Source organism: Physeter macrocephalus, chromosome 21 (assembly GCF_002837175.3).
Source record: "Physeter macrocephalus isolate SW-GA chromosome 21, ASM283717v5, whole genome shotgun sequence".
Lineage (NCBI taxonomy): Eukaryota > Metazoa > Chordata > Mammalia > Artiodactyla > Physeteridae > Physeter > Physeter macrocephalus.
The window spans coordinates 85,066,745-85,085,864 of record NC_041234.1 but is presented as its reverse complement, the minus strand read 5'-3'; the positions used below and the strand labels follow the sequence as shown (position 1 = coordinate 85,085,864).

The following is a 19,120-nucleotide window of genomic DNA, read 5'->3' as shown; positions in this document are numbered from 1 at the left end:
TCTCCCTCCCTCCCACCGTCCCTATCCCACCCCTCTCGTGGTCACAAAGCACAGAGGTGATCTCCCTGTGCTATGCGGCAGCTTCCCACTAGCTATCTAATTTACATTTGGTAGTGCATATATGTCCCTGCCACTCTCTCACTTCGTCACAGCTTACCCTTCCCCCTCCCCATGTCCTCAAGTCCATGCTCTAGTAGGTCTGTGTTTTATTCCCGTCCTACCACTAATCTCTTCATGGCATTTTTTTTTCTTAGATTCCATATATATGTGTTAGCATACGGTATTTGTTTTTCTCCTTCTGACTTACTTCACTCTGTATGACAGACTCCAGGTCTATCCACCTCATTACAAATAACTCAGTTTCATTTCTTTTTATGGCTGAGTAATATTCCATTGTATATATGTGCCACATATATTCCACATTTGGAATTGATGCTCAGTCATGTGGGCTGGATGGAAAGGAGGTTGGCTTTGTCCTAGGTATGAAAGAACTGTTTATATACAAATAGTTAATGTATTCATTGCCAGTTATTCTCATCTATTAAATTATTTACCTTATTTATTAAAGCACTACTTTAGTAGAGAAGGAAGGGGATGGGCAGGTAAGTGAGAGTGTACCCGCGAGTAATAAAACGACATTTGTTTCATCTTAAACTCTATAATTCAGACTTCTCTCTTTTTTTTTTTCATTTTGGTGTGCTTGTGAGAGGAGGTGAGCTCAAGGTCTTTTTACTCTGCCATCTTGCCCACTTGCCTCTGTACCACGTTTTGTTTGTTTTGTTTTAATTTTTATTGGACTATAGTTGCTTTACAGCGTTATGTTAGTTTCTACTGTACAGCAAAGTGATCAGCTGTACGTATACATATATCCCCTCTTTTTTGGATTTCCTTCCCATTTAGGTCACCACAGAGCATTGAGTAGAATTCCCTGTGACGACTCTAATTCAAACTGCTCTTCCCAGACAGATTTGGGGTGAAAAGAGAGCTACCTCTTAGTGAATCATGCACTGGGCTCACATATATTTTACATATATATATATATGTAAAATAAATAATAATACGTTCTATACATACGACATATAAAATACATTATAATATGTTGTCTCTTACATATATATTATACTTACGTATATTATGTAATTTTGTAGTCCACATGAGAACTACCAGTATTTTATTATAAGTAATCATTTGCCAATTTTTCTGTCTTATATTACAAAATATGTTCCTATGGAAAACAATTTGGATTTAACTGATTACCTGTTCTCTATAGCTAATTACAATAATTTTGTCATTGCTCAGTTTCACTTCCTCGAAGAAGAGGTGCATTTGTGGTATGTTTACATTGTCAAAATGAGGAAAGACACTGGGCAAGTTTGAAAGCATGAAACTGGTCACTGAAAGACTCTAATGAAAAGATGTTTTTTCATCAGTCTAGCAGTATTCAACTGAGACCAGTAGAGTCCAGACATCTGCATCTTTAACTGGAAATTTGTTTAGTGTTTAATGCCAAGAAAATGTGGGAGAGGTAGGCCCAATGCGAAATTACATTTTCCCTGGTCTTTGGTTATATAGCTATATAGAAACCCTGGACTGAATATGAAGTTCCATATGTGCATTTCAGATCTGGAAGTAGAGCACTCTAGTTTAAAATAAAATATTTTTTATCTGTGGGATTTATCTAAAACTCAAAGGTTTGGGGATTGTTCTTGTTGGTTTTAAAGAAGAGGACTAGGTAAACTCTAGGGGAAAAATTAGCTTTCAGGGATGAGCATGTTCAATAGGCCAGGTGGCAAATCTTGCTTTCTTGTTGTATTAACGTGATGAAGCCTAGTAGGTCACCATCATTTCCAGACCCTATATACCACCTTTGGCTAATTTGTAGTCTGCTGTGTACCTAGCAGTTCAGCTGGAGGCTTTTTAAATCAGAGCCTTTAAATATACAGAGGAAGTTGTTGTACTGGTGCTTGTTGGTAGGGCTGCTGTGTTCTTTCTTATCTTCCCAGGGAGTTTGGTCCCTTTGTTTAGCTTCTGTTTCATTTGTTTACAAAGTTATAGGCTTTGAAGTAGGCAGTTATATAGGACTGCCTAAAGAGAAGTGTAACGCGAGAAGGTAAGCAATTATCCTTCTGACTTCACTACCTTATTACCTCGGTTTCTCAGTCAGTGTCATTCGTGGATTTTGCTTTTAAAAAAAATAGGTTCTGCTCCGGCTTATTTTCTGCTATCCTAATTTTCTTTGGAAATTTATGTTGTTCTGTGCCTCCCAGATTAGAAGCTGGTTCAATTTACTTTCTGAACATTGAGCTTTCATGGTGTTGCCTGATGAGTTGGTGGGAAATTTTTAAAAATATTTTTTGATATGATAATTTAATGGCACATGTCACAGAATTTTTTTGTTTGTTCCATCATAAAAGATTTTTGCGTATCTGATTTCCTTAATGTGGAGTTCCTGTCGTTAGGTGACTGCCCTTCTATAGATGTGGCATTGTGATTGCAAGGTTTATTCTATTAAGACTATGATAAATGCAGTGTTATCTAGCAGAGTAGTGAGGTAAATAGCTGAGCCCTAAGATTGTTTCAGTCGTCATAGCTGAACAAACAGCCCTTTAAAAATAGTAACAACAAAACATACATACATCAGATATCATTCATAATTATTAATGACTTCCTCAAGATTTTTTTAAGTGTTGTAAATAAAGTTGTTCAGATTGCATTTATTTATTTATTTGTTTGTTTGTTTTAACTTGTAGGAGGGAGAGTAAGAGGAGTGAGCTATTTTTGGCATGGGCTTAAAGAAGGAAATATCAGTGTGACTGGTAACTGACACTTTTGTCAAGTTCAGTTTATACTTGACTGCTTTGACTTTTTTTTATTTCATTACTTTGGATATTAGAGTTCTTGATTTGATATTTTTAAGAGTGACATCTCTAACCTTTTGGTTCTGAGCAGTGCCTTGCCCCTGAAATTGGTTGAGTGACTTCATATTCTTCCAAAAGTGCACCAGCTGTCAAAGCTGAAGAGATCTGTCCCTTTTGCTTTCTGCTTCCTGAACCATTTTGCTGCTTACTGTAGTCGTCTACTATTTGTGGTAGGCTTTTTCCACATTTAGTATGTGAAACCTACCACAGAGTTTGACCCTTAAAGTGACTCAGTGTTGAAAGGCTTTGAGACTTCCACTTTGGTCCATGAAGGAGTAACTGGTATAAGACTTGTTCCTTTCTGCCTCACATACCCCGTAAACAACTTGAAACTGGACAAAATATATGAAACAATGTTTTCAGACATTGGGCAACAAGTAGCACAGGACTGTGATCCCTGAGAAAAAGGGAACAAACAAAAGGAGCCCTACAGTCACCCTGGCTTTCTGTCTGTAGGCAGTTTCTGGCCCATAGCATTGTGAGAGGGAACCCAAGCAGAGCCTGCAGTCTTGTTGAATTGATGAGACAGAGATAGGAACTCAGGGAGGCCTACCTAGATGGCAGGAATTTGTAGAGCAGAGTACTGGAAGGGGCGGGGGGAGTTAGAGAAATAGCTCCAGAAATCTGCATAAATGTCCCCTTTATCTTGGGCTGAATTATGAATCTGTGAATGTGTTGAGAGAAACACCATGGGGCTGGGCAAAAAACTATTGCTCAGGAGCTATAAGCTGAAATTTTGCCAGAGCTCATATAGGACTGAGAGATATTTCAGTTCCTAGAGCAAGAGTTGAGAGACCTTGTTGAACACCCAGAGCATTCAGTAGAGACCCCAGAAGGGTCATTCCTTAGTAGTTGAGCTAATGTAGCCCTAGAATAAAGCATACTTTGAACCCAAACTAACAAAACTTAAAACCTTGCAAGCCTTGAAAAATAATTATCCACAAAAAATTTAGACGCACAACAAAACAAACTTCAGTACTCTTTGAAGGAAGACAGTAAAATCAAAACACTCAAGAATGTAATGATTATAATAGCTGATATCCAAAAAATTACTAGACATTCCAAGGAGCATGTGACCCATAACCAAGAAGAAGTCAGTCAGTAGAAACTGAACCAGAAATAACAGTTACAGAATTAGCAGACAAGGACTTTAAAGCAGCTCTGACACTCTGGTGAACAATTGAAAGAAAAACATGAATATAATGAGGAAAATTGAAGACATATAAAGAACCAAACAGAACTTCTGGAGCTGAAAAGTATTACTATATGAAGGGACAGATTCACTGGATGAGATTAATAGATTAGACTGCAGAAGAAAAGATCAATGCATTTGAAGACAACAATAAAAGTGTCTGATCTGACACAGAGAATGCAAAAAACTGAAGAAAAAGAAGAGAAAGCCTCAGTGAACTGTGGGACAATATCAAGCAGACGCACGTGTATGTAATTGGAGTCCCAGAAGGAAAGGAGAAAGAGGAATAGGCAGCAAAATAGTTGAAGAAATAATGGCTAAAAATTTCCATTTATTATGGAAACTATAAACATAGATCCAAGAAGCTCAATGAACCCTAAGTGGGATAAGCCCAAAGGAACCCACTCTGAGACTACTATAATCAAATTGCTGAAAACCAGTGATAGAGGGGTCATTGAAAAGAAGCTAGAGGGGGAAAAAAAGAAACAGTACATATGGAAGAACAAAGATAAGAAGTCATACACATCTCATCAGAAAACAGTACAAGTGAGAAGACAATGGAATGACATCTTTAAAGTGCTAAAGAAAAAAAAAAAGTACTGTCAACCTCAAATCTTATCTCCAATGAAAGTCTTTAAAAAAATGAAAGCAAAAATAAATGAAGGTGAAATATATTTTTTCAGACAAAAAACTGTCACCAGCAGACGTGACCTACAAGAAATATTAAAAGAATTTCTTCAGGCTGAAGGAAAATGATACCAGACGGAAACTCGAATCTCTGAAAGTAATGAAGAGTTCCAGATAAGTGTGGTAAGTGTGGAATGGATATGAAAGACTTTTTCCTCATTTTTAAATTTTTTTAAAAAGTTAAGTGATTGTTTAAAGAAAAATTAATAATCTGTCACGGAATTTATAATGTATGTAGATATAAAAGGTGTGACTAGCCCCAAGGCATGGAAGGAGTGAAATAGAAGTATGCTGCTAAAGTCCTTACATTATATATATAGTGATGTAATGTTACTTGAAGGTAGATTACAATAAGTTAAAGATGCATCATTTGGTCGTTACCTGGAGTAACCACCAAAAAAAGGTGTAACTAATACGTTAATAATGGCGATAAAAATGAATACTAAACTATACTCATTTAATCCAAAAGAAGACAGAAAAAGAGGAACAGAGGACAGATGGGAAACAGAAAACAAATATCAAATATAAAGAGCACAGCAATATGAAAGTTACATTAAATATAAGTAGTCTAAATAGTCCAATTAAAAGAAAAGACTGCATGACAATGCAAGACCCAACTATGTACTACTGTCTGTAAGAAACCTACTTTAAGAATAAAGACACAGATAGGTTAAAAATAAAACGATGGAAAAAGATACATCATGCAAGCACTAATCTTGAGAAAGCTGGAGTGACTATGTTATTGTGAGACAAATTTGACTTTGGGACGGGGGGCACATTTCATGATGATGAAGTGGTCAATTCATCAAAAAAGCAGCAATCCTAAAAGTGTGTGCTCCTAACAGAGCCTCAAAACACATAAGGAAAAACAAAACAAATATAACTGAATGGATAACTAGACAAAACCACAATTAGAATTGGCTATCTCAACACTCTTAACTCAGTAACTGATAGAATAAGTAGAAAAGTCAGTGAGAAGATGGAAAATCTGACCAACACTACCAACCAACTGTAACTAACTGATATTTATAAAACACTGGACCTAACACTACCATAATATATCTTCTTTTCAAATTCACATACTACATTCGCTAAGACCACATTCTGGGCCATAACACAAACCTCAATACATTCAAAACAATTGAAATAATACAGAGTATGTTCTCTGATCAAAGTGGAATTAAATTAGAAATCAATAACAAAAAGCTATCTGGGAAATTCTCAAATATTAGGAAGTTACACAGTATACCTCTAAATAAACCATGGTCAAAGAAGAAATTATAAGGGAAATTAGGAAATATTGGAACTGAATGATAATGAAAACACAATGTATTAAAGCTTGTAGGATGCGTGACTTCCCTGGTGGTGCAATGGTTAAGAATCCGCCTGCCGATGCAGGGGACATGGGTTCGATCCCTGGTCCGGGAAGATCCCACATGCTGCAGAGCAACTAAGCCTGCGTGCCACAACTACTGAAGCCCATGCACCTAGAGCCCATGCTCTGCAACAAGAGAAGCCACCGCAATGAGAAGCCCGCGTACCACAACAAAGAGTAGCTCCGGCTCGCCGCAACTAGAGAAAGCCCACACGCAGCAACGAAGACCCAACGCAGCCAAAAATAAATAAATAAATAAATTAATTAAAAAAAAAACTTGTAGGATGCAACTAACAGTGCTTAGAGGGAAATTTAGAGCTTTAAAATAAGGAAGATCTAAAAATCAGTAGTCTAAGATTCCAACCTAAGGAGCAAGAAAATGAAGAGCAAATTAAACCCCAAATAAGAGGAATAAAATATTAGAAGAGTAGAAACCAATAAAATAGAAAACTAACAATAGAGAAAAATCAATGAAACCAATAGCCAGCTCTTTGAAAAGATTAATACAATTGATAAACCTATAGCTAGACTGATAAAGACAAAAAAGAGAAAAGATACAAATTAATACAACTTACCAGTATCAGGAAAGAAAGAATGGCTATCACTACGGATCCTACAGACATGAAAAGGACAATAGGGGAATATTATGGATAACTTTACGCCAATAAATTCTACAACTTAGATGAAACGGAAGAATTCCTTGAAAAACACAGATTACCAAAATTGACTCAAAAAGAACTAAAAAAGTCTGAATAGCTTTATATCTATTAAAGAAATTAAATTTGTAATTAAAAATCATCCCATAATTAAAATCTAGGCTCCAGTGACTTCAATGATGAATGTTATCAAACATTTAAGAAACAAACCAACCTTGTAGAAAAGAGAGGATAGAATTCTTCCCCACTCATTCTATGAGGCTGACATCGCCATGATACAAAAACTGACAAAGATATTAGAAGAAAAAAAGCATAGACCAATGTTCCTTACGTACATATACACAAAAATCCATCACCAAATAAAAAAATGAATGTCAATCTTTGCCTTACAGTGTATACAAAAAGTAACTCACAATGGCTCATAAACCTAAATGTAGAAGCTAAAATTATAAAACTCCTGGAAGAGAATAGGCGAAAATCTTCATGACCTTTGGATAAAGATTTCTTTTATTGGACACAAAACCATGAACCAGAAGAGAAAAATTGATAAACTTCATCAAAATTAAGAACGTATGCTCTTCAAAAGATACCATTAAGAAAATGAAAAGGCAAAACACAGGCTAGAAAACTATTTGCAATACATATATGTGATAAAGATTGGTTTCCAGAATATATTTTTAAAAACCTACAGCTCAATCAAAAGAAGAAAACAATCCAATTAAAAAAATGAGTAAATGAGTTGAACAAGCACTTCCCAAGAGAAGATATGTGAATGAATATTAAGCACTTGAAGAGTTGCTCAGTATCCTTAGTTATCAGAGAGCTACAAATTAAAACCACAGTGAGATATCCCTACACATTAACTTGAATTAAAAAAAAAAATACCGAGTATTGGTGAGGCTGTGGAGCCACTGGCACACTCATACAATACTGGTATAAGGTACTTGGTACAGCCACTGGAAATTAGTACAGCCAATTAGAAAATCGTTTGGCAGTTTCTTATAAAGTTAAGCATCTGCCTACTCATGGCTCAGCAGTCCTCTTTGTAGGTAATTACCGAAGAGGAATGAAAAGTTATGTTCACACAAAAACTTCAATGCAGATATCATCACAGCAGCTTTATTTATAATAGCCCCAAACTGGAGGCAACCCAAATATCCATCAGCGAGTGAGTAGATAGACAAACTGTGATATATCCACTCAGTGGAATATTACTGGAAAATAAAAAGGACCAAACAACATGAATGAACATCAAAAGCATTGTTCTAAGCAACAGAAGCTACACGCGAAAGACTGCATATTGGATGATTCCACTTACACGAAGTTCTAGAAAAGGCAAAGCTATAGTGACCAAAAGCAGGTCAGTGTTTGCCACAGTGCAGGAGTGTGGGGAGGGGGATTGATTGCAGAGAGACACAAGGGAACTCTCTGGGGTGATGGAAATGTTCTATACCTTGATTGTGGTTTAGGTTACCTGTAGATACACGTTTGTCAAAATTCATTGAATTTTACACTTAAAAGGCTGCTTTTATTGTATGTAAAATATACTTTAATAAAGTTGATTTTTTAAAAAGAAGCACTTTGGAGGTGAGGATGTCAATTCCATGTTTAAAAAAATCATAATCTCTTGGATATTTCATGATAGAGGTTCTTGAGAGGTTGAAGTGTTTTCTGAAAGGTAAAAGAGAAGGAGGAAGAAAGAAAGCAAAGGCAACTTAAGTTGCCCTGATACAGCTGGTCTCAGATGAGTACTTTGTCCCTGGATCCTACGTTTCTTCTTCCCCCTAAAATGAGAAAGGCTTGCCAAATTCCTGCTGCAAAGCTGAGTCTATCCAGCTCCTTTCTCTCCAAGGAGAAAGTAATCCAATACAAGGACCTTAAAATCAACAGTTACCTTTCTAAACTCAGAAAACATGTGAAAAACAAATATATCACAGTTTTATTGCTGGTCTTACTTATGAAGCTGGCACACTACATGAGATCTCCTTGGAATGGGAAACGATAAAAATCTAGAATGAAGAAGCTGAGTAACTTTCCAGCTGTTTTTATATTATTTTTTTTATAAACGTAACTTTTATTTCTATTTTTTAGTTAATTTATTTTTGGCTGCGTTGGGTCTTTGTTGCTGCATGTGGGCTTTCTCTAGTTGCGGCGAGCGGGGGCTTCTCTTCGTTGCAGTGCGTGGGCTTCTCATCGCGGTGGCTTCTCATTGTGGAGCACGGGCTCTAGGCACGCGGGCTTCAGGAGTTGTGGCACGCAGGCTTAGTTGTTCTGCAGCACATGGGATCTTCCCGGACCAGGGATTGAACCCATGTCCCCTGCATCGGCAGGCGGATTCTTAACCACTGCGCCACCAGGGAAGTCCTGTTTTTATATTAGTGTTTAAATCAATCAGCATATTTATTTCCTACAACAGGATGGTAGAAGATGGGTCATTAGCTGGGAAGGTAAGATATAGGGACAAACCTAAACCAAACCAAAACAACAACAACAAAATCCTTAGTTGTTTTCATTGTTTTGTTTTAAGTGTTAATGAATTCCCTGACCATCCGGCATATAAATGATCAAATGGAAGTACCAAAACACAGTTCCACAGAAGTTTTTAATGGCACAAAAAAAGTAAAAGTTGGCTGTATCAATCACCATTCATTCTAAAACCCCTGGATCTAGTTCCCCTAGTTCTCTTACTTTTGCTTATATTGAGTTCAGAAATCTTAGGACTTCAGTACAAGGTCATCTTTTTTGGCCTGGTCTGTTTTATATTAAAATAATTAATTCTTTTCATAGTTAAGGCTGAGTCTCAAACTTTAAAGCTCTTTGAACAAATGGTTTCAGAATAGGAATTCCAAGTAGAAATTATTTCATTTTGGAAATCTATAGCAATTTGTCATTTAAAATTTACTTTATGAGTTAGATTTTCAGATAATAAAGATTTATGATTTGTTCCTATTATCAGAAGAAAGCACATAGCTATTTTCATCCTTCAAATGCTACCAGATATTAAATTTAATACACACTGAAGTGTAAACTAATAAGAGAAAATATGTGTAAATGTAGTATTTTTTTCCCAATGCACTGCCATTCTCATCTAATTTGGGACTTTAAAAATGAAAATAATAATGAGACTATCTCAATTTATCAAGCCTGAGACTGATTTTTTTTTTTTTTTAGTTTACTGAAAATTGTTGATTTGGTCTTGCTAAAAGGAAGAAATGGTTCTTTCAGTTCAAAAATTGGCAGAATCAAGGTAATCCTTTAAAGTATGCTTGTGATTTGGCTGTTTGTGTGTCGGTGGTGATTACCCTTGATTTACAAGACACACACACACTCAACCTTCCCAATCATCTGCAAGACTTTTAGACTGCCTCTCTTCCTCTGGCATTTGCCAGTTAAATTAGCATTATATATATAATATATATGAATCTAACGCTGCTATGATAGAATTTCTGAGAACACCAGGCAGAGAAAAGTAGTGGAAGATTGGTAATTCCTGATTCCCACTTTCAGACGTTTGTGGTCTTGTGTACTAGCCCATGCTGTCCGTTTAAGGCGTGTCTCCTTATTTTCCTGAGCCCCATGGGATACAGGCTAGTTACAAAGGTTGGAGGGAGGAGTGTGGTATAAGGCTGTAATGGTGATATAGTATATTTTCCTTACCTGCAGTAAAGGATTGGTGTAGATGAGAAAGTGTAAAATGTTTTGGAACCTTACCTTCTCTTCCCACCCCGCAACCGTATACCTCCTTCTATTCCTCTCCTTTCAGGGCTTCCTATCAATTTGAATTTCAAATTATCTGAAAGAGTTAAGCATCATTCATTCATTAATTATTCATTCATTCATTCAAAAGCCTCATTAAATAATACAAATTACTTAAACAGTCAGATCGGTACCTAGCTAAATAGTTGTTAACCAATGGCAAATGGGAATTTTGATTTGGTGGAAATTTGTAGATATTAGAACACCTGAGTTTGATGAAGGCTGGCTAAGCAATAGGAAAAAACGAAGGTTGCAAGGGAGTGAGAAAGGGTGTTGGGAGGCCATCAAAGAGAAAATGTCAGATTTTGGTATGGGCTTCTAATGGGAATGGTATAGAAGCTTGCAGACTGGGTCTAGTGTTTCTAGGCCGATCCAGTGTTTCCAGTTTGTCCTGTTATCTTCTCAGCTAATTTCTCTTTCCCCTCCTGAGAGGAGGAGGAGGAGGAGGAGGAAAAGGAGATTTGTGCTTAGGCTCACCTAGGTGGTACTGTGTAGTATTCATGGGGTATTCCGATTCACTGTTATTTTAGAAGACATCTAGGTTTGCTACTCACAATTTGAATTAAAAAATTAAATCAGTAGTGAGACATTTTGGAGAACTAGCCAGGTTCTAACACTAACCAGTTGACCCTACACTATGCCTAGACAGCTTTTTGGTTTTCACCTGTAAAATGAAGAGGAAATAGAGTCTCTTCTTTTAATCTCTTACAAGCTCTTTCAGCAAATAACCTTAGATACCTTATTACATAAACTTTGAACTATGTGCTAAAGCTTTTGTTAGCGATTTGCTATGGACTGAATTGTGTCCCCACAAAATTCATATGTTGAAACCCTAAGCCCTAATGTGACTGTATTTGGAGACGAGGCCAATAGTGAGATAATTAAGGTTAAATGAGGTCATAAGGATGGGGCCGTGATACCATAGGATTAGTGTCCTTTTAAGAGATACTAGAGAGCTCATGTGGATGCTTGCTCTCTTTCTGAAGCTCAGAGGAAAGGCCACGTGAAGACTAAGCAGCCATCTACAATCCAGGAAGAGAGCTCTCAGAAACAGAACCCTACTGGAACCTTTATCTCCGACTTCCTATCCTCCAGAACTGTGAGAAAATAAATTTCTGTTGTTTAAACCACCTTGTCTGTGGTATTTTGTTATGGCAGCTCGAGCAGACTAATATAGGATTTAACCATAATTGAGTATATTTTTACAAACTGAATCAGTTGTTTATATAGTCTGGAAATGAGATATATAGCTTGTTTGTGTTGAAATAGGACATGAAAGGTTTTAACCTGGTTGTGGAGGGAAGACTCTGCCATTTCTGTGTTTCTCTGAGCTTCTAGATACTGTGGAATTATGGTATTGAGTTGGGTGTTATGAGTAATACAGTTGGAGTTTTTGAACTAAGTTGGTGAGGAACCTGAGTTCAGTTGAAAAGCAACCATTATTTGATGACAGAAGAAAAGAACGAAGCTAGAGGACTTCTCTCTTTTCCTGTGTCTACCTACAATATAAAGAACCTTGTTGAATACCCCTGTTACAGTAATTAGCATACTGGTGGGGATTGACATTGTGTTGTTAATGTTACCGCCTACAAATCTCATTCTAAAGAAGAGCAAATTGCCGGAGTAGGGGCTTGCTAATGTCTAAGCGTATTTTTAACCTGTATTTGCCTTGGTATGGCAGGGGAGATAGGATTTATGGTTAAAAAATTAAGTAAATACACCTTTTTCATAGTTGTACCCCTCTCCCACAAACATATTTCTAATCTTTCCTGGTCTGCATCAATAGAATAGTCTCAGAAGAGGGCCGTAGGAAGTGACATACAGCTTAGACTGGGGAGTATCCTGCTCAGATTCACACTGCTTTTCTGGACTTTTGCTGATTCCGCGCAACTACATTTCCCCTGAGAGCTACTATTGACCTGATAGTACTGGCTGCCAGTTGGCAGGGAGGATTTACCTAGATTAGGTGGTTATTTCCTGTTCCTGTCTACAGACTTGGAAAAATGGAGAGAGTCTACTTTCCTCCAAACACTTCTCAGGACATAGTGGCACAAACCGTTCAGAAGTGGGAAAATTCCTTAAAAAGCTATGTCTGGTTACCTTCAGATAAACATTTCCATTAATATTTCATTTCATTTTGAGCCCCTTTCTGGTTTGTAGTATTTCTTCAATATATATGTAGGTGGCCTCAAACCATACGGTAAAAGTATTTTCCAAAAACATTCACTTTTTGTCTTACTGTGAACCGTTTTCCTTATTTCCTTGTCATTGGGTAAGCAGCACCTCTCAACAGGCTCAAATCCCTTTTTCTACTTTGATCTGTCTCTGATTATGCTGATGTCTTATGTCCTTTTGGGAACTCATACATGTTTTCATAACACATTTAAGAATGAAATTGCCTATTTCTTCCCTCTGTGTGTTGGGAAAAGAAAAAGTTTTGTTGCTATGTTTAGATGATATGCATTGACTGTTCCCATAATCATTGCCCTGTGTAAAGTAGTTATCACACACAAGGTACAATCTCTCATGCTCCGTGGTGTTTATTCTGTTTCAGTCTACTTTAAAATGCTTAACTTCCCAAGTTCTTTTCCCCATTAAATATTGCTTTTAGATATTTTGGGTTTTTTAAAACTTCCATATACATGTTCTTTATAAAAGACATTGGATGGGCATTTGCAAATGAAAAATTAGAGTCCCAGATTTTGAAGGAATAGTTTTATTCTGTCTACTAAAAGTCTGATTTCTTCCATCTTCAGGCATCTGTCCTAAACACAGTGGGGTTGTCAAGTAGCAATCCCTCCCATCTTTGACACAGATACTTCCCTGCAGTACCAACCCCCAAAGAGGATGTTTCCTGGGGCAGGTAAGGAACAGGGAGAGTACAGATGATTCTGTATCTGCTCTACCTCTTCTGAGGGCTCTTGAGAACATATACTCAACAGTGCCTAAAATTCATAGAATGTTAAATCTGGAAGAGACAGTAACAAGTTAGCAAGACTGGCAGACTACTTCCTGGTCCCTGAAAGTGTTGTGTACTTTTACATCTTATTATGGAGTGCCTGGCAAAACGCAGCTTATCCTCTAGCACCCTACCCTCTGAGTGAATCATCCCTTCATCAGTCATAGCATAGCCTAATAAGAAACTGTGTATAATTTCTCCCACTATGTGTTTGAATGCCCTCCAACACATTTCACAGTGTAGTGTTTAATGGTGTTCTTTTTTTACTTACTCTACAAATTTTGAATGTTCGCTTGAATAGACAGGATCACAGTAAGAATGGCGTACATATCTATTTTAGTGGGATAAGCAAGAGGATTGAAGGTAAAGTACTTATAAATGACTTCCATGTTTTTGGTAGGAAATGAATTCACTCATACTTTTAGGTTTCCACTCAAGTCACTGAGGAAGAGAATATACAACTTAGTTCTGTGTTATTGAGAAACCATCAATGGTATTTTAAAGACATGTTTTTATATATATATATATGTTACAGTATGATTCACTTTGTTCTGAATCTGCCAAGGGACCTGTCTTACACACAGCTCTTTTGTATAGGCATTGCTATGGGAGAGGATTGACCTCTTAATGTCCATTTACTGGTTGCTGACGTTGACTCTACCAAATTAGAAGGTGAAAAATGAAGAGGTGAAATTCATCCTTAAAGATAACGTGTGTGAATTTTAGGATACTAGTATTTGTATGAGTAACAGAAGAATTGGTGAGAAAGTGATCCCATCTAATACTTATCTTCCTGATCAACTACTAGTCAAGAGCAATTAGAGAAAAATTTCAGCTGGAGCATTAGAATCCTGTCTCAAGTTATAAGATAGTATATACGATGTAGAAAGCAAAACAAAAACAAAAAACCCTGGAATTTACCTTTTGCTTTTTATTTTAGGGCCTTTAGTGTAGGTCATCCAGCATGTGAATACTGACATTGACAAAACTTGGCCTTGTACTTAGTCATCTTTTTCAATGCCCCTGGGCATTTGGCTCTTGGAAGGAGGTAATTCTTAGTACTGTTCCCTGGTTTGCATTATTTATTTGGGAACCTGTCTGCCATTGTGGTTACTTGTCAGAACACAGCATAATTTAAATGTTCGAGGTGGGTGATTGAAGTACTTGAACTTTTTCCCCAACTGCTGATGACTGATTAGAGAGTACTTTAAATAAAGAATGTGTTCTCCAACTTAACAGCATATTATAAGAGATACATGACATACGGTATATCCCCCTAAAATTTTAATTTTTAGAAAGCAGAAATGTATTATATTTTACCAATAATACTGTGAATACTCATATTAACAGGAACCATCCCCAACTGTAGGGTATTAATCTTTTTACAAAATGTCCTAAAATGTATAAATTAATTTATTTCATAAAATCTGACCAAGTGGCTTCTGTTTAGAAACGAATTGCTTTTAAACTTAACCATTAATTGAGACTATCAGTGCTTTGCTGCAGAATCCAAACATCTGCTGTATTAAACTTCATTTAAAACTATACTCCCCTTCTTAAAACAACAGTCAAAACGACTAAGTTATTTTCTTGTTGCCATTTTATTATAATTGATATTTTGATGTTTGATGATTGTATTTATTGGCAATAATTTTATCTGAAAATTAAAATAAACTTTCTGGTTTCAGAGTATTACTTTGTTAATATTTGCTGTTGTCCTTCACCTCTCCAAACCCTACTCGTTCTTCTAGGCCAAGCTGAAGATGATCAAACTCACTGAAATTTTCTCCTATCCCAGTAGCTTAATTGATGGCATTTTGGACATGGCTTATAGCACTTACTTCCTTTTGCCTTGTGTTAGTTAGCTGTGAACATGCCCTCCTCCTGTACTTACTCCCAGAGAGCAAAGACTATGTTTTAGGCAACTGTGTATCTCCAGTAGCACCTTTCACAGTGCTTTGCACACCACCCCCCTATAAATTCAGTGAGTGTTTATTAAATCTGTTTATTTTTCCCCTGATTTTCTAGGCTAGACTTAGGAATCAATCAGTGACTTGAGGTTTAAATGAGGAATGAGGTAGTAATGGCTCTGTAGTCAAGACTGGCCAGGTTTGAGTTCCTACTTCATGATGTATTAACTGGGACTTCCTCATCTGTAAGATAGGAATGTTAGTAATAGTATCAGCCTCCTAGAGTTGTTGATGAGGATTAACATAGATAATCTGTTAAAACCATTTATTGGGCTTTCTAACATATAGAATACATTCAATACAGCATAGCTATAATTGTTGCTAAATGCAGTCCTACTGGGCTAGATGCTAAGCCCCCGAGGGCCTGTCTTCTGGTCTTTATAGCTCAGGCACCTAACCTTGATATAGTAAATATTCAACAAATACTTCTTTTAATTGAATTGATTGATTTACCCTATTTTTATCTTCCATTACAGCCCACTGTTTGTAACATGGAAGATTGGTCGAGACAAAAGATTGCGTGGATGCATAGGTACTTTTTCTGCCATGAATTTGCATTCAGGACTCAGGGAGTACACACTTACCAGGTGAAGACCAATTTTTGTTACCTCTGCTTCTACATTTAAAAAAAAAAAGAAAAAACTTACGAACCTTGAACCTGATCCTTTAACTCCTTTTCCTTTCCTGAACTGTCAACACTCTTGACTCCTTTCATGTCAGACTTTTTTCTTCTCTTCAACCATTTGCCTTGTCTCTGATAAAATGTTATTGATATATATTATCATAACCTAAAATACTGTGATTACATGTATTCTGCCATAGATGTCTTAACGTGTTTTGGGTTTTCGTTTGCTTTCAGTGGCCGTCTTATCTTGTATAACTTGAAAATCAATGACCAAATATCTATGGGTTACTTAAATGTATTATTTCCATAATAATAGCCATTGTGTCTTCTTTGTTAGGCTTTAAAAAAATTGTTGATGTCTATTCCATCTTACACATTTTGTTACACTTTTATGCACTTTTGGAATTGAAGGGAGAACCTAAGAAGAAAGTGATGCAACAGCCTGGCAGCATAATCATTCACATTCACACTTTACCCAGAATTAATTGCAGCTTACTTATTTTGTTTCATCCAACACAAGGACAAAGTAATGAATGCCTCATTACAGTTGTTAAGACTTTGTTCTTAATTTCTGAACTCACAAAAAGCTATCTAGCATGCCATCAGATTTTTTTGGTTCAAGTTTAGATTTCTAACAAATTGTGTTCCAAAATTATTTCAAAAGAGGAAAATTCCTTAAATAATAAGCTATTAGCAAAGGAATTTCCTGTTTTTGTTCATATTTCAGGGTGATTATCTGATACAGTTTCTATAGTTGTAATATGCACAGTGTCTGTCCAACAAGAAATTGGTCCCTGCTGACTATTGGTACTTGTGGCAAGTTGCTCAATCTCCAACAGATAAAGTAGTAATTATAGTACTTTGTTCTATATACTTAATAGGAGTATTAGGGAAATGTCAGGGGAATGAAGTAATAATCAGTCACTACTTCGCTTCAGGATTAATGTTGTGGAAGATTCATTATTTTACTATAGAATTGCATAAATGCTGCTCATAGCACCAGTTAATAAAATGCTGGCAACTGAGTTTAGTATTCTTATATTTGAAGATGTAGCTCACAGCTACAGGATTTTCTTAGCTTACACTGAAGCCCAGAAAGAAAAGGAAAGGCTTGGAGGGTCATGTTCATTCTTAGATTTTCACAGGTATTAGAAATGGGGTGTTTGGACTTGATTAAATAATAATTAGGCAGAAAGGGGGTTGAAACACACATTCTGGAAACAACTACAACTTACTAAAGATAGTACAGTTATAAGTCTAGGCATGTTAGATTTTTTTTTTTTCCCCTGACACGAAATACCGTGGACTCATTTTGGGACTTCAGCAAATTCTGCCAGGACAGGTGCATATGAAATTACATTTTAAATAGCTAATCAAAGGCAATTTATTATATATTTCCGAAAATAAGTTGTTATGAGGAATACCAGTTCCTTGGTATTGCTTGAAAAAAGAATTCTATGGCCAAATAAATTTTGGGAACGCGAGTTAAACAAATTTAAACAGCTCTGCTCACTGCAGGGTTTCTCAGAACCTTTTATGTTAATAGTGTGGTGAATCTCTGAGGGATACAGAATGCAGCCGTTCCCAGACGTTTTTGACTACAGAACCCTTTTATCCTCCCACCCTCGTGTCTTATGCCATTAGTGCTCCAAGGAACACATTTTCAGAAACAGAAGTATGTTATAAAATTTCCATTTTTCTTTACAGCTGGGGAGCCTGAATTGATAGTATAGAAGACCTTTGTACTTTCAAGTGAAATTGTGGCAGAAATCCCAGTATCAAATATTATATACTTTAGAAATCCTTAGTAGTAGTAACTATAGTAGCAATTTGTTTTTACTTAAAGAAAATATGAAATTATTTTGCCTACATTGATAAAAAGGGATGAAAATATCCAATTTTTCTGGACTTGTGCATCTGTCTCCTAGGGCAATTACCAGAAGAATTATAGTATATTTTTTCTGTCAGTAATATGATTCTGAATGAATCATTCAAATAGTTGGACTTAGAAATTTGCCTACATTTGTATTTGTATTTGTACATATACAGGTGTAGTCTTTGGCTCTTCCTGTTTACTTTTCAGCTTTTTTCCCCGTGTTTCTATACAATTTCCTGAAATTGTATACAGCACATTAGAGAGATATGTGTGTTTGTGTGTGTATATACACATATATGTACCTGGTCTTCTCATTTTTGTTTGGCTTCATTTCTTTTGCTTAATATGATAATAAGAATGAAGTTATTTGGAAGAGATGAACAAAGCAAACAAGTCTTAAAATATACAGTTGCTCTTTTTTCTGGATTCATTTTAGAGTCAACTGTGGCATCATTTTAAAAAGTTGCAATATAATGTTTCTCAGTCCCATAGGGCCCTTATCATTTCTACATGCTGTTGTTATTAGTGGTATTAATAGCTACCATTTACTAAGACGTTACTACATGTCAGACACTGCAGAGGAGCTTTATATGCATGGTCCTCACAACAACTCTTAGGTATTAATATCTACATTTTAAAAATGAGGAAACTGAGATTTAGAGAATTTAACTAATACACCCACTCACACATCTAGTAAGTGGTAGAAACAGGATTCAGACCCAGGCCATCTGACTGCAAAGTCCAAGCTCTTAACTACTACATTTAAGATAAGATAAAATAAAATTTTCTGAGAATATATGTTTTGTAGCTTCATGGTGAAAATAATGAACTTGAAAGCAGCTTCCTGTAAATGGTTTAATCATGGGTCAATAATTCTTCAAAAATTCTAGTTAGCAGTTAAGACTGAAATTTTAGAACATTATTTTAAATTCCAGAAAATCCATAGATGGGATCATAAAAAGTATATAACTCAGGGTTGCATAGACTAGTCAGAAGAAAATTGACTTGGATTAATACTGTAGAAAAGGATGATGCTTATTACAGAAATGTACTACTGTATGGTATGAAATTGTGTTCTTTGGCTACATGTAAATAATGGATTAGAC

The 19,120-nt window shown here is 36.2% G+C and overlaps 1 protein-coding gene across 4 annotated transcripts in view; it reads left to right on the top strand.

Moving 5' to 3' along the window:
• Positions 1–19,120, top strand: part of AMMECR1 (AMMECR nuclear protein 1) — a 110,545-nt gene that overhangs the window by 34,572 nt on the left and 56,853 nt on the right. For 3 of the 4 annotated variants that reach the window (XM_028482549.2, XM_028482548.2, XM_007100816.3), the window contains exon 2: positions 15,990–16,100. The exons of the other annotated variant lie outside the window; for it this stretch is intronic. In XM_028482549.2, coding sequence (XP_028338350.1) covers positions 15,990–16,100 — 111 coding nt within the window. The remainder of the gene's footprint in view (positions 1–15,989; positions 16,101–19,120) is intronic. 4 annotated transcript variants of the gene reach the window in all.